General features: G+C 46.0%; 1 protein-coding gene across 6 annotated transcripts in view; it reads left to right on the forward strand.

The window, feature by feature from the left end:
• The window catches only part of ARHGAP44 (Rho GTPase activating protein 44), a 183,037-nt gene that overhangs the window by 115,287 nt on the left and 42,794 nt on the right, over positions 1 to 24,956 (forward strand). For all 6 annotated transcript variants that reach the window (XR_006714690.1, XM_045487418.1, XM_045487416.1 and 3 more), the window contains 3 exons: positions 6,729 to 6,840; positions 10,568 to 10,644; positions 18,664 to 18,781. Coding sequence is in view for 5 of the 6 variants with exons in the window: in XM_045487418.1 (XP_045343374.1) it covers positions 6,729 to 6,840; positions 10,568 to 10,644; positions 18,664 to 18,781 (307 nt within the window). In the remaining variant the exon portion in view is untranslated. The remainder of the gene's footprint in view (positions 1 to 6,728; positions 6,841 to 10,567; positions 10,645 to 18,663; positions 18,782 to 24,956) is intronic.

Consider the following 24,956-nt stretch of genomic DNA (forward strand, 5'->3'; position numbering starts at 1 on the left):
GTGAGGGAGAATCAGCAGGCACCGTCAGCAGGAGAATCGGGTCCCTACGAACTAAAAAATGGTAGGATAATAGGAGGGAAAATAGGAAATCATAATGTCGATATGAAGCAACTGTTCTTAACATGAAGCTGAAAAATTAGGGACAGTGCAGGCTTTAGCAGCACGTACCCCCAAATCAGACCAGTAGACGTTAGCATGGCCCCCAGAAATGGGTAACACACACACAGGCGGGTGAAACATTCCATATTTTTAAGGAAAAGTGTTTTTGGAACTATGTGTGGTGACAAATGTTAACTAGACTTCTTATGCTCTTTTCACAATATATACAAATATGGAATCATTGTGTCGTGCACCTAGAGCTAATATACCGTTATACGTCGATTATATTATGTATGTCAATTAACATGTAAAGACAAAATAGTCCTTAACAAAAGAATCAAGTGATATGGAAAAAAAAAAAGGGGAGAGAGAGAATAGAATCAAAGAAAAACCAAATAAGACTTTTAAAAATTCAAATCGTACTTAATATAATTTAAAAACGTGAGGCGAGGGGCGCCTGGGTGGCGAAGTCGGTTAAGCGTCCGACTTCAGCCAGGTCACGATCTCACGGTCCGTGAGTTCGAGCCCCGCGTCAGGCTCTGGGCTGATGGCTCATGATGGCTCAGAGCCTGGAGCCTGTTTCCGATTCTGTGTCTCCCTCTCTCTCTGACCCTCCCCCGTTCATGCTCTGTCTCTCTCTGTCCCAAAAATAAACGTTGAAAAAAAAAATTAAAAAAAAAAAAAAAAACGTGAGGCGAGCTATTGGCGAGGATGCATGGGAGGGGGCGGGGAAAGAAGCCTTGTGCGCTGTGGGTGGGAATGCAGACAAGTGGAGCCACTTTGGAAAACAGGATGGAGGTCCCTCCAAAAATTAGAAATAGAGCTACTCTACGGCCCAGTAGTCGTGCTATTGGGTATTTACCCAAAGAAAACAAAAACCCGAATTCACAAGCGTATATGCACTCCTGTGTGTGTTGTAGCATTATGTACTATAGCAAGGATTCGGAAGCAGCCCAAGTGGTGTGTGTGTGTGTGTGTGTGTGTGTGTGTGTGTGTGTGTGTGTGTATTTATATATGATGGAATATTACTAAGCCGTAAAAAAGAGTAAAATGTTGCCGCTTGTGATCATGGATGGACCTAGAGGGTTTTATGCTAAGTGAAATAAATCAGACCGAGAAAGACAAATACTATATGATTTCATTTACGTGTGGACTCAAAAACAAACAAACGAAGCAGAAACAGACCTATAAATATAGAGAACACACTCATGGTTGCCCAGAGGGGAGGGGTGCGAGGGCCAGGCTTCCAGTTAGGAAACCAGTCACAGAGATGAAAGGTACAACATAGGGAATTTTAATTTTTTTTTTTCAACGTTTGTTTATTTTTGGGACAGAGAGAGACAGAGCATGAACGGGGGAGGGGCAGAGAGAGAGGGAGACACAGAATCGGAAACAGGCTCCAGGCTCTGAGCCATCAGCCCAGAGCCCGACGCGGGGCTCGAACTCACGGACCGCGAGATCGTGACCTGGCTGAAGTCGGACGCTTAACCAACTGCGCCACCCAGGCGCCCCGGGAATTTTAAAAAGCAGGGGGAGGAGGGCCTGGGGGGCTCAGTCGGTTAGGCATCCAGCTTCGGCTCCGGTCATGATCTCACGGCTCGTGAGTTTGAGCCCGTCATCGGGCTCTGTGCTGACATCTCGGAGCCTGGAGCCTGCTTCGGATCCTGTGCCTCCCTCTCTCTCTCTGCCCCTTCCCTGCTTGCGCTCTGCTCTCTCTCAAAAATAAACGTTAAGAAGTGTTTTCTTAAAGGTATCACATTTCCGTGTATAGTGTGCATGTTGGAAAAATGAGCCACCACACAGGGAATAGAATGGAAAACCTGTAAACTAGTGAAAGGATGTAAAGGGAAACCGATAAAATAGAAAACACCCCCTAGGAGGGGCTACACAAGCAGCATGGGCCAAGAGAAAAGCGTAATAAAGGGCAAACAGCAGGTGAAATTGAGAGCATTTACTGGGTCTGTATCTCTAGTTGTAAAGGACGAAATAACCTCGACTGCTCATAATCTGGAGAGTCGCAGGTGGATAAGACACCCACGCCGTTTCAGAGACTTGCCCAAAACAGTGACACGGGTAGATTGAAGGTCAGGTGATGAGGGACACCCAGGTAAACATGACAGACTGAGCACAACCATCTAATAAACCCGGAAAGGCCTGAAAACCAGGAAAGAAAACAAGAGCTGGCGAAAGCCAACTAACCTTCTAGGTTTAGAAGGTTCTGGATGGTACCGGTAACTGACCCGGTATTAGCGGGTGTCAGAAAGGGGACTCCAGAGCCAGAAGTAGGCTCTGCAGAGAGCCACATCCCTTACGTCCCGAAATACTCACTGGTTCAGGGCTGCTGGCCCTCGGGACCTCCAGAATGGCGAGGGATTGCAGTTAGGCATGCGCATGAAGAGCTAGTCGGGTACCACTTGGATGGTTCACATGCAGCCCTTATCCACAGCCCTGGGAGACTCTCATCCCCTTGTGCCCAACCCCAGCAGAAGAGTCTGCAGCTTTGTTCTCTGGAGGGGGTAAAGTAGAGTGTCCCCAGACCGTGGGCACCATGTAAGGGTCTCAGGCGTTAAAGTGACTGACACATCTGGATGCTGAGACTCTTCATGTCTCTTCCCCCTGACCTCTGCAAGCCTCCCCAGGCCCGTGCTCTCTAGGCAGGAAAGTAACAAGAGCCTGGCAAATGTGACCGGCCCAACAGGAATGGACTAAAGATCAAAGATATTGGAGGGGTCACTGCCCCAATTAATATGACCCGGCTCGACCATCCTACAGACAATCTCGAAGCCAATAGGCTTTCTTCACGTACTCCCAGCTTTGAGTCTCCACTCTTTTTTTTTGTGTGTGTGTGTGTTTATTTTTGAGAGAGAGAGACAGAGCGTGAGCAGGGGAGGGGCAGAGAGCAAGGGAGACAAAGAATCTGAAGCAGGCTCCAAGCTGTCAGCACGGAGCCTGATGTGGGGCTTGAACTCACAAACCACGAGATCATGACCTGAGCTGAAGTTGGACGCTTAACCAACTGAGCCACCCAGGCGCCCCCGAGTCTCCACTCTTAAATATAGACAGGCGTCCCAGATCTCCAGACATTGGAGGGAAGTCTGACCTGAAACCTATATACCAAAACAATTGGGGATGGGGGCAGGGAATGTAACTGGGGAGAAATAGATACCATGTCAGGAGGAGATACTTTCAGGAAAATGCTTCACGTAACGTTGTCATGTGATCAGAGAAAATAATGCGTCCGTGAAATAAAAGGATGTTTGTCAGTTATATCTCAATGAAAAAAAAAGTACTTAAAAAAAAACCACACAACAGCCCAGGGTGTCAACTTAAAAAAAAAAGGGGGGAGCGGGGCGCCTGGGTGGCTCAGTCGGTTGAGCGTCCGACTTCGACTCAGGTCATGATCTCACGGTTCATGGGTTCGAGCCCCACATCAGGCTCTGTGCTGACAGCTCAGAGCCTGGATCCCACTTCAGATTCTGTGTCTCCCTCTGTCTCTGCTCCTCCCCTGCTCATGCTCTGTCTCTGTCTCTCTCTCTCTCTCTCTTAAAAATGAATAAACATTAAAATTTTTTTTAAAAAATTGACTTCCCACACACTCTCTCAAGCTGCTTCAGCAAGACGTGCTCGACAGTGAGGGAGTGACCGAGAATGAGGTATAGACAGAGGACGTGGGAAATAAGGTCTGTCCAGCACAGGACAGAGGGAGGGAGAATCCCAGGAAATGGGGAAGAAAGTATGCGGGAAGATGGCCATGCCCAAGGATTGAAGGAAAACTCAATCCAGGTTGACGCGGGTCCGGGAGAGAAGAATTCGAGAAGTTGAAATTCATTCACATCCAGCGTGATTCAGTTTCTTTTTTTTTTTTTTTTTTTTTAATTTTTTTTTTTCAACGTTTATTTATTTTTGGGACAGAGAGAGACAGAGCATGAACGGGGGAGGGGCAGAGAGAGAGGGAGACACAGAATCGGAAACAGGCTCCAGGCTCTGAGCCATCAGCCCAGAGCCCGACGCGGGGCTCGAACTCACGGACCGCGAGATCGTGACCTGGCTGAAGTCGGACGCTTAACCAACTGCGCCACCCAGGCGCCCCGTGATTCAGTTTCTTAAGAGAGAAAGTAGTTCATGGTGGAGGGTTTGGGGTTCGATCAGGTCTATAGAGAAATAAACACGCAAACCGAAACAAGGCGATTATTAACTCCACAGAGAGGACGCATACACAGCAAAGACCAGTGATCGCAATATACGACTCTGAATCAAACACGTGGGGTCAAAAATATAGTGCAAATACTAAAGGTCTCTAAATACGTGCAGGGAGGTCAGGTGTAAAGGTAGCTAAATTTTCACTTTCCGCAGTTGGCAGTCAATAGCCAGTGGTTACAATTCAACAACAACAACAACAAAGTAGCATCAGGAGCATGGAGGTAAGTAACAGACAAATTACGTCAAAGACACCATTAGAAGAAGAAAACAATGATCCTAAGCCCACGACCTGGAAGTTGCCATTTGCAGCAGATAGGAAATAGAATGTGAATCCACACTGCCTCCACACACGTATTTTTAAGTATATATAAGGAACTCCTACAAATAAAGTGAAATAAACAGATCCGGGTACACAAATAATCAACATGAACAAGAACATCGTGGAACAGGAAATCCTGAATGGCCCCAAACACGGAAAGATCTTCAGTCTCTCCAGGAGCCAAGGAATGCGAATTAAAGCCAGGATGGGGTAATGTTTTGCACCCACCAGTTTGGCAGAAATTAAATGCCTTACTGGTACCAAGGGTTGGAGAGAGCGTGGAGCGTTGGGAACTCCTATTTGCACTGTTGAGAAGTTCTCATTCTCTTTTTTTTTTTTTTTTCAACGTTTATTTATTTTTGGGACAGAGAGAGACAGCATGAACGGGGGAGGGGCAGAGAGAGAGGGAGACACAGAATCGGAAACAGGCTCCAGGCTCTGAGCCATCAGCCCAGAGCCCGACGCGGGGCTCGAACTCACGGACCGCGAGATCGTGACCTGACTGAAGTTGGACGCTTAACCGACTGCGCCACCCAGGCGCCCCGAGAAGTTAGCATTCTCACTTTAAAGAGCAGGTATCTAGTAAGGTTACGGGGATGTGTATCTCCTCTCCTTTGCACAGAAAAATTCTCACATGCAAACAGAGACCGTGCACATATGTCCTGCAGCTCTGGACGGAATGGCCGTGTTGATTATGGGAAGGGTTAATAAATGGTGGAGTGAAAGTGCATACACCAGAATGACTTAATTCTGTGGATATCGAGACACATAAGCCCCAAAGATGATGATGCATGAAAAAAGCAAGCAGCAGATAGGTTCAGCCTAAAACCATTGCTGTGAACTTGTTTCTTTTTCTTAATGTTTATTTTTGAGAGAGACACAGAGAGACAGAGACAGTGTGAGTGGGGGAGGGGCAGAGAGAGAGAGGGAGACAGAATCCGAAGCAGGCTCCAGGCTCTGAGCCATCAGGACAGAGCCCCACATGGGGCTCAAACCCATGAACCTTGAGATCATGACCTGAGCCTAAGTCAGATGCTTAATCAACAGAGCCACCCAGGCGCCCCCTGATGTGAACTTGTCGTTCAGGTGAGGCGTTGGTATCATGTATGTGACCGCTTAAGTGTCATCAAAGTGTAAACATAACAGGAAACATAGATACATACTAACTGAAAAATAACAGTGGTCTCTTCTTATACTTTTATTGATTTGTAAAAACTGCGTGAGTTTCAGTTAGCACGGTACCACGCAAAAGGAGGACTGTCTGTATACCCATTCAGGGGGCATTAACATCCTTGAAATAACGTATCGTCTCATCTAGGAATATGGTATATAGCTTTCTACTCATTCAGGTCTTCTGTTATTTGCTCATTACGAACACACTTTTGTAACGGTTTTTCCATTCCAACTTTCCACTGGATAATTGTTCATTCTCTACAAAGGTAAGTTGTCACGGCTTAAGAGAAGGGGTTTTCTGTCTCTAAGAGCCTCTTGCAATTGAAGCTTTTGGAATGTGTTTAAAGATGTTGGTTTGTTCGTGTATCAGTTATAGCTAGTTTTCCAGTGCTCCGGGCAGATAGAAGCATCTGGGTCTTAGAGGAGTGTGCATTCAGCATGCATGAGTCTGTGCTCCCCACACCTCTCTTATATTTCCCTACATGTTCCCTTTACTCCAGACACACAGTAGGTACTTAGCATCATTTAAAAAAACTGAAAATTTCAGGGGCGCCTAGGTGGCTCAGTCGGTTGAGCGTCCGACTTCGGCTCAGGTCATGATTTCATGAGCTCATGATTCGTGAGTTCAAGCCTCATATCGGGCTCACTGCTGTCAGCCCGTCAGCGCAGACCCCTCTTTGGATCCCCTGTCCCTCTCTCTCTGCCCCTCTCCCGCTTGCCCCTTCCCAAAAAATAAATGTTAAAAAAAAAAAAAAAAACCTGAAAATTTCAGAAATGCAAATGAACGGAGCACGTTGGTCAGTGTTGTAGCAGGGGAACCAGCCAGTGTAGGAACACCATCCCCTGAAAGCTTACCCAGCCTTGAGCCAAGGATGGTGGTTGCAGGTGACCTCTTGCCTTCTGGGGTTTTCAGCCTGGCTTCCCCCTCCTGTTGCAGGAAGATGCTGAAACTCTGTGGAGAGACCGAGGACAAGCTGGCTCAGGAGCTGATCCACTTTGAGTTGCAGGTGGAGAGAGATGTGATTGAGCCCCTGTTTTTGCTGGCCGAGGTAAGCAGCGGGGATGAGGCCACCCTCGCTGTGAGACTGTTTTTCACCACGGATGATTGCTGCCTGTCCGCGTGGTCAGGATTCCCTGGTATGACAGCCCCGTCCACTGTTTGTCAGCTCTGTCTCTGTTGGCGTTCCGCTGGGGAAGGGAGTAAAGCTGGCACTGCACCTCCTTCCCCACCAGGGTCTACACTGCTATACTGTCCCTGCCCTCCACCCATCTCTAGTCTTCACTGAAATGAAGGCAGCCCTTCCTCAGACGGAGACTCTGTAGGGGCTCACAGGTTATGTGTACATGGATTTATTTGATTTGATTTGATTATTTTTATTGTACTTTATTCATTTTATTCATTTATTTTATTTTATTGTACTTATTTTATTCATTTTATTTTTTCTTTTATTACTTTATTTACCTTATTTTTATTTTATTTATTTTATTTTATTATTTTATTCATTTATTTTATTTTAATTTATTTTAATTTTATTTTATTTTCGTTTTATTTTATTCTATTTTTTATTTTGTTTTATTCATTTACTTTTATTTTTATTTTATTTTATTTTACTTATTTTATTCATTTTATTTTATTCATTTTATTTTATTTTTATTTCACTCATTTTATTTTTTCTTTTATATTATTAGTTTATTTATCTTATTATTTTATTTTTATTTTACTTTTATTTATTTTGTTCATTTATTGTTATTTTAATTTATTTTATTTTATTTTATTTTACTCATTTTATTTTATTTATTATTTTGTTTTATTTATTTTTTGTTTTATTATCTTATTTTTTATTTTGTTTTATTCATTTACTTTTTATTTTATTTTATTCATTTTATTTTACTTTATTCATTTTATTTTATTCATTTATTTTATTTTATTATTTTTATTTTATTCATTTAATTTTTTTCTTTTTATTATTAGTTTATTTTATTTATCTTATTTTTATTTTATTTATTTTATTCATTTATGTTATTTTTTTATTTTTATTTATTTTTTTATTTTATTTTATTCATTTTAGTTTAGTTTATTTGCATGAATTCCAGTGTGCTTAACAACACAGTGTTATATTAGCCTCAGCTGTACAACATACTGAGTCAACAATTCTGTACGTTACTCAGCGCGCCTCACAATAGGTGTGCCTTTGGGATGCCTGGGTGGCTCAGTCGGTTGAGCGTCTGACTTTACCTTAGGTCGTGAACTCGCAGTTCGTGGGTTCAAACCCCGTGTCGGGCTCTGTGCTGACAGCTCAGGGCCTGGATCCCACTTCAGATTCTGTGTCTCCCCCTCTCTCTCGGCCCCTCCTCCATTCATACTTTGTCTCTCTCAAAAATAAACAAACATTAATAGTGTGCTCTTAATCTCCTTCATCCCTGGATTTTAAAGAGTACTAAATAAAAACGATTTTATTACAAAGACACCTTGAGGTCTCTGTGACGATTTTGCTGGCTTCCACCAAGTAAAATTGTGTGTCAAGTAAGAAAGGAAACGCTTGGGGGTTTTATTTGCCTTGAACCCCGGACCTCCCCCCGATTGCCTCTAGTTGGTCCTATAAAACCTCCCTGGGTACCATCCTGTCCGGCTGCTTACAGTGATGTAAATGCTTTACATCTGCACAGTTTGTTCTCCAGTAGCCACCCATGGCCATTGAGCTCTTGAAATGTGGTTAGTGTGACTGAGGAATTCAATTTTTAATTTTGTTTAATTTTTGCTCCTGAGAATTTCTTTTAATTTTTTTTTAAAGATGAAATTTATTGTCACATTGGTTTCCTTACAACACCCAGTGCTCATCCCAACAGGTGCCCTCCTCAATGCCCATCACCCACCCTCACCTCCCCCCCCCAGCCCCCATCAACCCTCAGTTTGTTCTCAGTTTTTAAGAGTCTCTTATGTTTTGGCTCCCTCCCTCTCTAACCTTTTTTTTTTTTTTTCCTTCCCCTCCCCCATGGTCTTCTGTTAAGTTTCTCAGGATCCACGTAAGAGTGAAAACCTATGGTATCTGTCTTTCTCTGTATGACTTACTTCACTTAGCATAACACTCTCCAGTTCCATCCACGTTGCTACAAAAGGCCAGATTTCATTTTTTCTCATTGCCACGTAGTATTCCATTGTGTATATAAACCACAATTTCTTTATCCATTCATCAGTTGATGGACATTTAGGCTCTTTCCACAGTTTGGCTATTGTTGTGTTCCTGAGAATTTAAAATGATGTAGCCACCAGGAGCTAGAGGCTACCATATTGGATTAGCATTGCTCCAGATCACGTCTGGTTTCCTTCCCGGACTGCCCCCAGCACCTCCACATCTCCCGATGCAATTTCTGTGACAGAATGTATGGGCAAATAAATACTTGGCTGCCTAAAAGTATTCAAGGAGAAAATCCTATATATGGTGGTTTGACAGAGATCAGCTCTAGACTTCTCAGATACCATCCGGTTAGAGGCCATTGCTCAACCAACAGCGTGCGTGAGAGGCCCTTCTCTCTTCATAGAGGTGGTTTGGGGTCCCAGGCAAAGCCTGACTGAAACCCAAGAGATGTGTTTGACCTGGATGCTGAGGCTCACTTAACACCACCCAGATGTCCCTGTGACCCTCCAACTTTGCTTCTGGGGGCAGTGATGACTCTGGGAGCCCAGGGCCACATCTTCTCTTACCTGCCAGCAGTTGTTAGCCCCCATACGTCAGTCATCCCTGCTCAGAAGATCTTCTTCCCATTTCTTCCTTCTCTATAAAAACCATAGCCTGAGATGATGCTGGTTTCAATGTACAGCCAATTTTCCCTTCGAAATTCTCACTTCCTGCCCCACTTTGGCTAAGCCTGGACCCCAAATCCCACACCCCGGGATGTTGAGAGAAGTCATTTTTTTTAGAAATAAAAATAGAAAAAAGAGCATCCACATACACCCACTATGGAAGAACTTGCTGTAGCCGAGCAAAGCCATGGCTGTGTTTATTTGGTCTTTATTTTGGAAAAACGTCTTGCTGAATTTCTATAAAAATATGTCCTGATTGCATTCCTCATCGGATCTCAGGTCTCCTGAGACTCGTCTCCGTCATCCGCCTGCTGTCTGTTTTGAATTAGGTCTGTGTGTCTACTCTTTCTGCTTTGCTCTCCACTTGTGACCCTGGTGTGGAGGACAGAGCTGACATTGAGCCTTTTTTTTTTTTTTTGCTGGCTGAGGTAGGAACAAGAATGAGGCCAGGCATCAGTGAGCAGAGCAGAGCAGAACCCCTACAGGGTCTGGGTGATGGGGGGCCTGGCAGGTGTCCGGTGAAAAAAAGAGCAAAGGTCAGCTCAGGATCAAGAATCAAAGGTTTCATCCGGAAATAAGGCTTGGGAGCCCTCCACCACACTTGTTGGATGGCTGGCTGTCCGTGGTTCTTTAAGAATTTATCTGGAACTTGGGGTGCCCGGGTGGCTCAGTCGGTTAAGCATCCAACTCCAGCTCAGGTCATGATCTTGCAGTCCGTGAGTTCGAGCCCCGTGTCGGGCTCTGTGCTGACAGCTCGGAGCCTGAAGCACCTGCTTCAGATTCCGTGTCTCCCTCTCTCTCTGCCCCACACCTCCTGGTTCATTCTCATTCTCTCTCTCTCTCTCTCTCTCTCTCTCTCTCTCTCTCTCAAAATAACATTAAAAAATTTAAAAATATATATATACATTTTAAAAACGAAAAGAATTTGTCTGGAACTTCAGTTTGACTATGTCTCTTATCTTCTGTAACCACAGGTGGAAATCCCAAATATTCAGAAGCAGAGGAAACATTTAGCAAAGTTGGTGTTGGATATGGATTCGTCACGAACAAGGTAGAGTTTCTCCGCTTTCATTTTTGCTTCTTGAAAGGAATAGTGATCATATTTGGGGGGGTGGCGTGTAGGGCTTTGCGTGTAGGGGTTTGCATATTGAGTATGTTTTCATTGACTAAGTTTTTCCGAACACTCACAACGTGCCAGGCACTGGCGGTAAGAGTCATGAGTCAGAGACATGGGGTCCCTGCTCTCTTGGGGGTTGAAGTCTAGTGTGGGAGACAGAAACCCTAGATGAGGAGTGAACACGTGGTGATTTCGGGCAGCCGTGAGTCATATAAAGAAGACAGCACTTGGGATGCCTGGGGGGCTCGGTCGGTGAAACATCCGACTCTGGGTTTCAGCTCGGGTCGTGATCTCACAGTTCGTGAGATCGAGCCCCATGTTGGGCTCTGTGTTGACGGTGCAGAGCCTGCTTGGGATTCTCTCTCTGTCCCTCTCCCTGCTCACGCACACACTCTCTCTGTCTCAGTCTCTCAAAATAATTAATTAAAAAAAAAAAAAGATAGCACGGTGCAATTTTGAGAGAGAATGATGGAGAAAGGAAGGCAACAACATTAGGTTCGTTAAAACAGAGGAGGCTTTTTGGGAGGAGGTGACACTTGATCTGGGACACAAATGACGAGGAGGTAGCCATGCAGAGATTGGGTGCAGAAGGATTCATGACAGCAGGAACAGCACATGCAGAGGTCCTGAGGTGGGGAGTCAGGCTGCCATATCCAGGGTACAGCACGAAGGCAGCGTGGCTGGGGTAGAAGGGGCCAGTGGTGCAGCTGTCCCCTCTGTAGCCGTGTTCTGAACCCAAGACTATTACGAGGGAAGCACCATTCCCACTGTGCTGTTCTCCTCCGGCACTCTCAGAAGCCCCCAGAAAGCGCCTGTTACAGCAGGGGAACCTCCAGAGGCTCCGAGACGCCACCATTGACTCTGGCCTCCTTTTGTCCCAATGGCGCGTATCCACCTTTCTAATCCTTGCACTGGTGTGTGCGCCCAAGCTCACACCTCGAAGGAATGTAGGTTCACGAATACGAATGTGGAAGGCACATTTTGGTTCGACTCTAGGCCCTTTGGGCGGTCAGTTTTAATCATCTGCACAGCTCTTTTTTGATTTTCCTGAGAAAAAGAAACAAAAACAAACCCCAAATAGACGGATCTGCTTGGGCTGAGAGATGCAATATAGAATCCTGAACCAGGAATCTCTGGTGAGGTTCCCAGATCCAGGCCACCCGGTTAGGTTACTCAGTCCACCTGCCCCCCGAACTCCAGTGCCCTCACCGGCCCACGGGTAATAACGCCACTTGTGGGTTGACTTGAGGATTGTTTTCAGTGTCCAATGAGATCACGTTTATCCCCCCCTTTTTTTTTTTAACACTTTGCAACTGCTTTACAAAAGGAGGCAGCTACCGTAACTGGTTCAGACCCTGGAATTCTGCATCTGGACCAATAGGAAATGTAGGCCAGTCCCCCAAGACCAGAAATAGAACGGGTCATATCAACAGAGACACAAAGATTTCTTTAGTTAATTTTGTGTTTCCCAGACTCCCAGTCCACCTGAACGGTTTTGGGGGCATCTGGAGCCACACATCTGGTAAAAAGTTGATTCACTTCTTCCCAATGAATCTGTTAGAAACATTGTGGAGCGCTCCCAGAAACTGAAACGCGGTAGCCCCTGCTGTATATGTACTGGCTACACCTGAAAGTGACCGGGACAAAAGCAAAGCCAGTGCTGTTAAATCCCATTGCCTACGGAAGGTGGTGATGCTGACACTCTTCTTCTGTTAAGAAGGAAGAGCAACAGAAAGGTTGTCAGAGCTATTCTGACCCGGATCTGAGGCTCTCTCCTTCCCCCCGCCCCTCACAAAGTTTACGTATATATTTTGAGAGAGAGAGAGAGCATGAGCAGGGCAGGAGCAGAGAGAGGGAGGGAGAGAGAATCCCAAGAAGGCCCCATACTGTTAGCGCGGAGCCTGACGCAGGGCTGGATCTCACGCGCCGTGAGATCATGGCCTGAGCCGAAATCAAGAGTTGGACGCTTCACCAACAGAGCCACCCAGGCGCCCCCTGAGGCTCTCTCCTTAGCTTATGTGGAGGAAGACAGAGCAGGTTGTATGGGGAGTATTCATTTGGCATCGCTCACGACTACATGCTTGGGTCACATACAGATGCTCCCATGACGTCAGCATTCAAGACCCACATGTGGGAGTCACACAGGAGGAGGAAACACATGCTGTTGGTCCCACTGGTAGATGCCTTGCTCCTGGGTTTGTAGAGTGATTTCCTTCTGTGGGGACCTGGTTCTTAGCTCAGAGGGCTTCTCTCTGCTTCTGTAAGGGAAACCTGAATTTCCAACACGGAGCTTCTGGTTGGGGGGCCAGATGCTAGTAGCATCAGGGGCTCGCAGTTGCTGTCTCTACATTCGTATTTTTGTTCACTCTCCTTATGAGATGGGGACTGAGTGGGCAGTCATGGTCCATCTGATCACATGGTGTGTTTTTGATGGTGACACCAAGTGGCGTAGAGATTCTGAAACCATAGAGAAGCGTCATTAGGAACCTGCCTTCCATGATTTAATGAACTCTGCCATATAATGAACTCTTGCACATTTCCAGCCCATCATCTCTTATATGCTGGGATTCAGGGAGGAAATCTCTACCTCCCCTATCCAAGTCTTTATGCCTCTGAACTTCAGCTGAGACCCTTGACAACCCTCGTTGTTTCGGAAGCCAACCCACCCCCAACTTCTGCCTTTTCCCTGACCCCTGGCTCGTCAGCCCACATGAGGACTGCATCCCGAGAGGCGGCAGTGAGAGTAAGACCAAATGTTCAATAGCAAGATCACCAGCCGCTCTTCTGGAACGGTTGGGTTCTCCCTGCCCTGATCTCCACCCCTCCCAGCCTCCCCGTGTGGTCAGTTTGCACTTCTGTTCTTTGTGATGTCCTTCTTCTGATTATTAGACCTTTCTTTAGTCTTGTTTGTTTGGTCCTTCATGAGTTACGCTCTCCACTGTGCAGCATGTCCCAGGTGGACACACACTCTTGATCATTGTGACTAGATCTTTGAATTCTACTACAACTAGGGTGAGTAGTGTCAAATCCACCTCATTTTTCCAGTGTTTAATTCGAATTCGAGGTATGTCTTTACCTCTATCCGAGTATATCTGGTTTATCTGTTTCAAAAGCCAATTCGATAAGCCTTCATATCCTCAGAGAAGACCAAAGCTGAGTAAAAGATTGTAGATAAGGAGGATGGAGGAAAAACTCAAGGAAGCTTTACGCTGGATAAAGATGCGAATTGAATTGAACTGAATTGAATTGAACTGAATTGAACTGAATTGAACTGAATTGAATTGAACTGAATTGAATTGAACTGAATTGAACTGAATTGAATTGAACTGAACTGAATTGAGCTGAACTGAACTGAATTGAACTGAATGGAACTGAATTGAATTGAACTGAACTGAATTGAATTGAACTGAACTGAATTGAATTGAACTGAATCTTATACAAATGTCTTTTCTGTGATAGGTTTGGTTGGACAATGGTTACAGAAGGAGCCCCATTCCTTTCCAAAGTCTGCCTCATTTTTTTTCTGGGCATGTATCTCAATATCAACCCTTCTGAGTCCAGAACACGTCATATTTCTGCTGAATTGATGCCTCTGGGTCCCACTGTGGACTAAATTGTGTTTTCCCTCCCCAAATCCATATGTCGAAGCACTAATCCCTACCGTCTTTGGAGATAGGGCCTTTCTGAAGTAATTAAGGTGAAGTCAGGTCGTAAGGGGAGGGCCTTAATCCAGTAGGGTTGGTGGCCTTATAAGAAGAGGAAGAGAGATTTCTTTCTCTCTCCACACTCAGAGGAAGGGCCGTGTGCTGAGGAGTGAGGAGGCAGCTCTCTGCCAACCAGCAACAGAGCCCTCCCCAAACCCAAACCTTGCCAGAGCCTTGACCTGGGACTTGCAGTCTTCAGAACTATGAGAAAACCAATTCCTGTTGTTCAAGCTCCCAGGTGTGTGGCATATTATCATGGCATCCTGAGCAGATTAAGACACCTGCCTTCTTCAGAAGCAGATAAACTAATATAAATAAAGCAGGAGAGTTTGGGGAAGGATCCTGAGTAGCTCATGGAAGTAAGGAAGTGGCTAATTAGAAGTGCATTCTGGAGCTGTGGCCGATTTAAGTACCTCTGGAAGGGAGGGCAATAGCTGTTCTTCATCTGTCACCTCTGCTTCTCTCCACATACGGGCCTCTTCCGTCCATTGTCTTCATGGTCCTCTAGGCTCATGTCTCTTCAGCATGACCCTTGACCCTTTCGTTCTAGTTCTAGAAGTACAAAGGAGAGGCTCGTTTGTCCGGACTTTGCTTACATGCCACTTTCTTGGCCTGTCAGTTGGTCACAGTGATGACGGGTGGGGGCACGAGGTTGGTTTGCATCAGGGACCCTCATCTGGACCGCTCACGGTGAGGGCCATGCCAAACTGGCTGCTCCCTGGGGCCCACACATCGGAGCAGGAGTGGGGCAGGGCCTCACAAAGCAAGAGGATGACAGTGACGCAGGAAAGGAGGAGACTGGCCGGAGGAAATAATAAATGTCCCATTACAGGAACATTCCCGTTCTGAAAAGTCTTCCTCTTGACTTCCGGTTGCCTTGAACTTCTCTTGCATTTGCCCTCTTGACCCTCCTCCTGATCCCTAAAATCTCATACCCTTATTTCTGGCCCGTTTCTCTCCTCTCGCCTTCATGAAAGCCAGCCGATATTCTGTGTCCACCCCCCCTCCCAGATTGTATAGTGATGACATCTTTCCCAGCGAACGATGGTGTCACAGCAGACCTTTCTGCTCTGCAAATTTTAAAGCTCATGCTTCTTGGTCAAGAATCCCTGTTTTCTTCTGTTGACAAAGCAGGACAGTTCTTGAGTTTATTTATAGAGCAGGTGGCTGGCAAGACCACCGTACCTTGAAATTCACGGTTAAGGTCTCTTTTCCCGGCAGATTACCATCCATACACATGTTTCTGTGTTTTCCTTGTCGTTTTATTCTTCATTTCCAGTCTCATTCCACATCTTATCACTACTTTGTGATCTCAAAATAGGTGATTTATCTATTACGAATAAAATTCCCTATAAAAGGAGGGGAAAGATGTAGGATTTTAAACTACCAAGATGTGGGGGGTGCCTGGTTGGCTCAGTTGGTTGAGCATCTGATTCTTGATCTTGGGTCAGGTTATGATCTCACGGTTCGTGAGTTCGAGCCGTGCATCAGGATCTCTGCACTGAGTGTAGAGCCTGCTTAAGATTCCCTCCTTCCCTTCCTCCCTCCCTCCCTCCCTCTCTCTCTCTCTCTCTCTCTCAATCTCTCTCTCTCTCCCCCCCCCTCTTTCTCCCCCCCTTCCCTGCTCACACAAGTTCTCTCTCTAAAAAAAAAAATAATAATAATTTAAAAAAATTACACACTCAGAGGAACAAATAAATAAATTACCAAGGATGTGGGCCAAGGGGTAGAATTTACGGGGAAAATAGAAGGAAATAAGGAAGAAAAGAAAGGTAACCTAGGAAAATGTCCTCATTTTAATACACCCATTTAAGTACAATTGTTTTATTTTTTAATCTAATCCAGATCTTTGAAGCCATAAAAATCCATGTCTGCAGTCACTTCGTTTACTTATTTTTTTCACACCTATGTTGGTTAGTTATTTTTTCGTTAGGTAGCATGAGCCAAATGGTGGTTATAGCTATACACACACACACACACACACACACACACACACACACATATATTTTAAAGTAGGCTCACGCCCAAGGTGGGGCTTGAACTCACAACCCTGAGAACGAGAGCCACATGCTCCACTGACTGAGCGAGCCAGGTGCCCCAGAGCTTGATCTCATAATCTACCCTATTCATTATCAGTGATCTAAATTACATCCATGGAGTCTCCTATTTTATTTGAAAGCCCTGCGACGCTTTATTTTTAAAATGTTATTTTTTGTTAAATTTTTTAAACACTGTATTTATTTTTGAGAAAGAGAATGAGATCGGGGGAGGAACAGAGAGAGAGGGAGACACAGAATCTGAAGCAGGCTCCGGGCTCTGAGCTGTCAGCACAGAGCCCAACGCGGGGCTGGAACTCACGAACCGTGAGATCCTGACCTGAGCTGAAGTCAGACGCTTAACTGAGCCACCCAAGCACCCCATCCACAACACTTTAATACTTTGTTTCAAATGCTTAAACAAACCTCCGGATGTCTATTAAATGTATCCTTTCTGTAGGACAAACCATTTTATGAGAAAGAATTCCCCAGGAATTTGTATTAATCCTTATCTGTTAGTTTAGATTTTGAAACATCTTTGAGTAGAGTATTTCCTTTCAATTTTGCCTTGAATTCTTTCCTTGAGCGAGGAATGGTTCCCAAGACCTGTGTGTCCGTCTCTGGACCTTCAAGCCAGCTTGACGTCCCAAAGCCTTTTTAAGTAATTTTCCCGTGAATGCATTTCTCTAAGGAATAAAGAATCCGTTGTTGTTGTTGTTGTTGTTGTTGTTATTTTGCTAATAGCAAAGATGACTATTATTTCCTCTTCTTGTGTCACAGCCTTGGACCCCTCTGTATGTCCTGAGGGTAAGAAGAGATTGTGACTCTCAAAGTGAGGGTCACGTTATCTTTTGCCTTTATGTTGGATGGCGTAAGAGCCAAATGGTACCTGCAGGGCCGTCCAGTTTGGTCTGTATGCTATTGGCCTATATGGTGTTTGAGAGAAATTATTTAGGGGCGCCTGGATGGCTCAGCCGGTCAAGCATCCAACTCTTGGTTTCCACTCAGGTTGTGATCTCACGGTCTGCGAGATCGAGCCCCACGTCAGACTACATGCTAACAGTATGGAGCCTGCTTGGGATTTTCTCTCTCTCTCCCTCTCTCTCTGTCCCTCCCCCACTTGCCCCACCCCTCAAAATAAATAAATAAATTTTATAAAAAGTATTTAGGGGTGCCGAGTTGGCTCATTTGATTAAGCGTCTGAGTCTTGCTTTCAGCTCAGGTCGTTATCTCATGGTTTGTGAGATCGAGACCCGCATCAGGCTCTGTGCTGACAGTGCGGAGCCTGCTTGGGAGTCTCTCTCCCTGTCTCTCTCAAAATAAATAGATAAACTTAAAAAAAAAAAAGAGAGAAACTATTTAACCTGTTGCCATATTTCATCAGGAGGGTTCCTGTGACAGTTGCCAGCTTCTCTTGGCAATTGAGACATCTGGCAGCTTGGGCCCCATGAGCCCCCGCTGAAACACAGCTGCACTGCAGTCTGGGCAGTGACCCCCACCAGGGCCCCCTTCCCCTCGCTGCCCCCCCCCACCCCGATTTTCAGGCAGGTGTTGCAGACAGGTGTTGGCTGTTCTGACGTCCTGATCACACGAGGAACCCTCTGCTGACCCCACGACACCTGCTACCATCTAGGGTCATCGGAGCCTTCCTTCCGGGCGGCTGCTTTGTGGGTATCTCCCTGATAACGCCAGAGCAACAGTTTCGCCACCCAACCTGCCCCAAGCGCCTGCCTCCGACGGCAGGTCTTGTCCGCGAAAAGAGAAACGTTTAAGGAAATGTGAGCGCCGCATCTCAATGTTGACAGCAAGCTTTCCGTGCTGGCTGGCAGAGGCTTTCGCTTTCAGATTCGTCTTTGGTCTTAACTGCCCGTGCTCTCAGCTCGCCACGGTTTCGGCTGCAGCCAAGTCAGTGAGCGTCTCCAGACTCGGAGTCCGCAGGACAGTCAGGGGCCAGAAAGGGACAGCCAGCCCTGTGCTTCAGAGGAAGCACCGGTGGTGGTCCTGTGTGATCCTTGGTGTTCAGGGGACGTGGGGGACAATCTGGGGAATGCCCGCCCTTGTCCGAACGGGGCGGCTGATCCTCTGTGGGCAGCAGCTACCGCCCGGGTCCTCCGGGGGAACGTCCCTAACCAGCTCTTCTCTCGGTGTCCCCGTGATACCCCAGGGCTCGGCCTGTCTCACACCTCTCCTCTTTTTGTCCTGTTTTCCACCAGGTGGCAGCAGACGTCGAAGTCTTTAGGTTTGTCCGGCAGCTTGCAGCCCGCAGGTGCCAAAGCTGACGCCCTCAGGGAAGAGATGGACGAGGCCGCCAACCGAGTGGAGATTTGCAGGGTACCCGCCCCCCCCACCTTTGCTCCTCCTCACCGGGACAGATGGGGGAGCCCTCAGGGAGTCCCTGATTCTTCACCGGAGTTGTAGGAAAACCCTAAGAGTGAGGTCTGGTTGGACTGAACTGGTCCCCAGGCTTGCCCACGGGCATCCCCAGAGCCAGAATGAGCCCTAAGAGCTGGGGCTTTGAGGCGACCTAGACTGGGGTGGGGTTGGTGGCAGTGGTGGGTTATCAACAGGGTTCCTGCGTGGCAGGCAAAGAGGAAATGGCCTTGGCCTCCGTGCGAAGCGTTTGTAGGGCGCCCTGAGTCCCACAGGATGGATTCCGGGCTGGAAAGAACAGTTGAGAATCTAGACCGTAGGCGAACCTTGACTCACTGCTGGTATTAAATTGTTTACCTTCTGGTTCACCCTTTAATACTCCCTGAGCCCTTTTATCCATCTCTCGCCTCCCGGGACACAGTTAATGATGACGCTGGAATGCTGACCGAGGAGATAGTCACGGACGAGAGACGTTCCCTCTGGTTTAAGAGAGAGGAATGTCTCCTTCTGAGGAGTAGTTGCCTTGGAGCTGATAGGCGTTAATTGGCAATGTGCCGTTTATGGAGCTCTGTGTCTATGCACATCTGTATGCGTGCGCTCAGGTCCGTTTGGGTTCCGGTCCGTTTGGGTTCAGAGCCGAGGCACAGGCTATGCACTTATGTATACGTGCGCTCAGGTCCGTTTGGGTTCAGAACCGGGGAACAGTCTATGCACGTCTGTATACGTGCGCTCAGGTCCGTTTGGGTTCGGACCCGGGGAACAGTCTATGCACGTCTGTATACGTGCGCTCAGGTCCGTTTGGGTTCGGACGCGGGGAACAGTCTATGCACGTCTGTATACGTGCGCTCAGGTCCGTTTGGGTTCGGACGCGGGGAACAGTCTATGCACGTCTGTATACGTGCGCTCAGGTCCGTTTGGGTTCGGACGCGGGGAACAGTCTATGCACGTCTGTATACGTGCGCTCAGGTCCGTTTGGGTTCAGACCCGGGGAACAGTCTATGCACGTCTGTATACGTGCGCTCAGGTCCGTTTGGGTTCAGATCCAGGGAACAAGCGTGTCATGTTCCTGGAAGTATGCTGGGAACCAGGTGTCTTTATCTCCTGCCCTTTTAGCGGAGAATAGCCACTTTGCATGCAGACATCTCTGATCTTTGTGGCCTTTTCTAGTCTCGTCCGCTGGCCCGTGGATGCATTCCTTGTACAGCGCAGGTGGCTTTGACCTTGCATTCAGATGACGTTCAGGGTCAGATAGCATTTCTCTCTGGAAGTTAGCAGCACTGGCCAATCTGTCAAGGACTCATGATCTCTCCAGCTGCAGTGCTATGGAATCCAGCAAAGTAAAACTTTGAAACCCTTCATCAGATCCAGGACTCCTCGTGACTAAGTACAGCTCATTTGCCATCGTAACGTGGCAACGTGTTCCTTAGGTAAGAATCTTGTTTCTTGGGGCACCTGGGTGGCTCAGTCAGTTAAGTGTCTGACTTTGGCTCAGGTCACGATCTCACGGTTCACGAGTTGGAGCCACGCGTCAGGCTCTGTGCTGACAGCTCAGAGCCTGGAGCCTGCTTCGGATTCTCTGTCCTCCTCTCTCTCTCTCTGTCCCTCCCCTGCTTGTGCTCTGTCTCTCTCTCAAAAATAAATAAAAACATTAGAAAAACACTTTTTTTTAAAGAATCTTGTTTCTTTTTTTTTTTTTTTTAATTTTTTTTTCAACGTTTATTTATTTATTTTTGGCACAGAGATAGAGCATGAACAGGGGAGGGGCAGAGAGAGAGGGAGACACAGAATCGGAAACAGGCTCCAGGCTCTGAGCCATCAGCCCAGAGCCTGACGCGGGGCTCGAACTCACGGACCGGGAGATCGTGACCTGGCTGAAGTCGGACGCTTAACCGACTGCGCCACCCAGGCGCCCCAAGAATCTTGTTTCTTACAAAATTATACCTTAACACACAAGAGACGGTGGTGTCGAGGGGGTGCTGGATAGGACTGTCCAACTACATCAGAATAGAACTTTAGTACCTTCATTGGTCCATGCCTTGTTACAATTGCTATTTTTACCAAAAACTATGTTAGTTTCCTCTTCAAAGGTTAAAAAAGTGATACAATTTACCATAACCAGTGAAAAAGTACAAAAACATATCAAGAAAAGCACCAGTAATTGCCCCCCCCCCAAGCCCCATTCCTGCCCAGCAACCCTTTTGCTTCCAGAGAGGATGACCAAGTCTCCCTGCTCACCGATATTTATTTATTTTTAAATTTGTTTAATGTGTCTTTATTTTTGAGAGAGAGAGAGAGACACACACACAGCAGGAGCAGCGGAGGGGCAGAGAGATAGGGAGACACAGAATCGGAAGCAGGCTCCGGGCCCTGAGCCGTCAGCACAGAGCCTGACGCGGGGCTCGAACTCACGAACCGTGAGATCATGACCTGGGCCAAAGTCAGACGCTTAACTGACTGAGCCACCTAAGTGCCCCTCTAATTGCCTATTGTTGTTGGCATTTGAACTAACATTTCTCCTTTCCTTAAATGCCAGTTTATAGATGTTCCCCGCATATTCGGGGTATTCAACTTTCTTCTGCCTGTTGTGTCCCAAGTCATTTTCCAGTCTGCGGTTAGTCTTTTGTTGATGTCTGCCATAGTTTATATGTATATGTTTCCCTTGCACGGGGATAAGATTCCAGGCATCTTCCACCTCAAGGTTAAAGCATTTGGCCCGGTCTATGTTTTGAATGTTGGGCATTTCAGCAGAGGTACAGTGGTGTCTCCTTGTTGTTCTAAATTGTACTTCCCTAACGACACAAGATGATGAACATTTTCTCGTGCACTTACTTGCTATCCGTCTATGTTCTTTGGTGACGTGTTTGTGCAGGTCTTTTGTCCATTTTTCAGTTGGGTTATTTAATAGCATGTTGTTAAAATTTTTTTTTTAATGTTTATTTATTTTTGAGAGCTAGAGTTAGAGCGTGAACGGGGGAGGGGCAGAGAGAGAGAGGGAGACACAGAATCCGAAGCAGGCTCCAGGCTCCGAGCCGTCAGCAAAGAGCCCGACACGGGGCTTGAACCCACAAACTGTGAGAGCATGACCTGAGCCAAGATCCAAGAGTCAGAGGCTGAACCGACTGAGCCCCAACAATCTTCGAATTGGTGTGTTTAGACCATTGATGTTTAAGTGATTGTTGAATATGGTAATACCTACCATAATTCTTCCTGTTTTCTATTTGTTTCTCTTGTTCTCTGTTACTATTTTTGCTCTCAGGGTTTCTGCCTTTTGAGGCTTCACTTTAGCCTTTCAAGTGGTTTTGCTTTTTCTCCTTTCTCAGTCTATTAATTATACTTTTCTCAGGGTTTATGTTTTTAGTGGGAGCCCAAGAGTTTGCAATATATATTTATAACACATCCAAGTCCACTTTGGAACAGCTGCTTAGCATTTCCCATATAGTGCAAGTATGTCTCAGTGAGAAAATACCCCTAGTTCCTTCCACTGACTTGTACAGAAGCATTCGTAAGCACAAGTGTGTTTATATGACTGTATACATGTAATCATACACCGTGTAATCATGTGTGTTTATCTGAATGCATGGATACGTTCACATATGTGTAAGTACATTGTTGCTTGCAAATTTATCCCATAGATTAAGCATGAGAAAAATAAAAGTTTTATGGTATCTTCACTCAGTCCTTCTCTAATGCTCGTCCTTTCTTTGTGAGCGTCTGAGTCTCTGACCTTTATCTTTTTCATTCTGTCTTAAAGAACATTTTTTTTCACACATTTCTTATAAGACAGGTCTGCTGGCAACAAATCCCCTAAATTTCTTCAAATCCCTTTAAAAAAAATTTTTTTTTAATGTTTTACTTATTTTTGAGAGAGAGAGAGACAGAGCATGAGTAGGGGAGGGGCAGAGAAAGAGAGAGACAGGAAGACAGACAGACAGAATCTGAAGCAGGTTCCAGGCTCTGAGCTGTCAGCACAGAGCCCGATGTGGGGCTCGAACTCATGAGCCGTGAGATCATGACCTGAGCTGAAGTTGAGCGCTTAACCAACTGAGCCACTCAGGCACTCCTCTTTAAGTCCCTTTTGAAAGTAATTTTGCGGGGCGCCTGGGTGGCACAGTCGGTTAAGCGTCCGACTTCAGCCAGGTCACGATCTCGCCGTCCGTGAGTTCGAGCCCCGCGTCGGGCTCTGGGCTGATGGCTCAGAGCCTGGAGCCTGTTTCCGATTCTGTGTCTCCCTCTCTCTCTGCCCCTCCCCCGTTCATGCTCTGTCTCTCTCTGTCCCAAAAATAAATAAAGGTTGAAAAAAAAAAAAAAAAAAGAAAGTAATTTTGCAGTGTATGGATTTCTAGGTTGGTGGGCTTTTTTTTTTCCCCCTCTTCTCCATACTTTAAATATTTTACTCTACCCTCTTCTGGCTTTGCATGTTTTCCGAGGAGAGGTCAGATGTAATTCTTATCTTGTGTTCTGCTAAAATATTTTTAACCTCTGGCTTCTTTCAGTATTTTTTCTTTGTTTTTGATTTTCTGAAGTTTGAATATGCTATGCTATGCCTAGGTGTCTTTTTTTTTTTTTTTTTTTAACTAAAATCCCTAATATCCCAACTCAATCTTGCTAATATTTTTTAATTTAACTATAAGAACGGGGTGCCTGGGTGACTCAGTTGGTTGAGCGTCCAACTCTTAATTTTGGCTCAGGTCATGATCTCACGGTTCATGAGATCAAGCCCCACATTCGGCTCTGTGATGACAGTGTGGTACCTGCTTGGAATTCTCTCTCACCCTCCCTCCCTTCCCCCCCCCCCCATGTAAATAAAAACTTAAAAAGAAATTCTTTTAAATAAATTTAACTATAAGGAAATACAAAACCAGAATTAATTTTAAACTGCAGAATTTATCCTAAGGAAATAATCAAGAGACGGGTGCAAATCTATACGAACACATGCTTTCCAAGTGTTGTAATGAAAAATTAGAAACACAGTATCCAGCAACAGACTGGTTGGTCTGTTCAATATATGGTCCATTCATACATTAAATGTCATGGACCGTTAGAAAGATTGTTTCTCTGGAGGGGGTGGGGGGAATAAACTGCAACATGGTCTGGTCCCATTTTTGTAAACCAACCATAGAAAGTGTGGGACTGATGAAAATAGGTATAATGTGAGCAGACATCACGTGTGTTTGTAGCGCTCTCTCTCGTGTGGTGGGATTGCAGGTGAACTTGGGTATTTACTCTGTATTTTTTCCGAGTGTGGATTCATCGCGAAAGCAGAAAACAAATGATTTTTAAAATACGTTAAACTCTGGTGATGATTGATTTTTCTTTTCTTTATAAAGGAAATTTGCTCATGATTCACATAAATGGAAATCGGATTTAGTTTTCACTTTCATTTCTTACAACTCGGCTTATTTGGGACTGTTGTTAACTCAGTAAGACGGTAATCCGATTATACCTTTAAGAAATCCTTTCGTGTTCCTGAGGGCGCCCACAGATGGTCTGCCTGACTTTTCCAACATCATCTTTTGGCATAGCTCAAATGCTGAGTCATCGAAGGTGTACCATTTAGTCTTTCAAGGGGTCCCTGCCTTTCCTCTGTGTGCTGAGCCATTTTTATCATTCGACCCTTTGTTTTTTCCCTGCCTTGACCTACCTCCCTCACGGCTGCTGGTGATGGATGCCTCCTGATCAAAACTGTCGTAGGCATGGCAGATGAAGTTGGCTCCTGTAGAAACTGCTGGCTTCAGCAGTCCTACAAAGGCTTTCATTGTAGGGGAGCTCTGGTGAGGGGGAGCTGAGGCTTAGAACCCATTTTACCTGGGGGCGCCTGGGTGGCTCAGTCGGTCAAGCGTCCGACTTCGGCTCAGGTCATGATCTCACAGCTCGTGTGTTCGAGCCCCACGTCGGGCTCAGAGGCTGGAGCCTGCTTTGGATTCTGTCTCCTTCTCTCTCTGCCCCTCCCCACTTGTGCTCTGTCTCTCTCTGCCTCTCAAAAATAAAGAAACGTAAGAATAAAAAAAAAAAAATTAAAAAAAAAAAGAACCCATTTTACCCTTGGGGAAAATTACCACACCTTCATTTCTCATTCAGCAAATAGTTACAAAGCCTCTGCTCTGCAAAGCACATTTAAGACCATGGAGGATGGGCA

This window comes from Leopardus geoffroyi, chromosome E1 (assembly GCF_018350155.1).
Source record: "Leopardus geoffroyi isolate Oge1 chromosome E1, O.geoffroyi_Oge1_pat1.0, whole genome shotgun sequence".
NCBI classification, from domain to species: Eukaryota; Metazoa; Chordata; class Mammalia; order Carnivora; family Felidae; genus Leopardus; species Leopardus geoffroyi.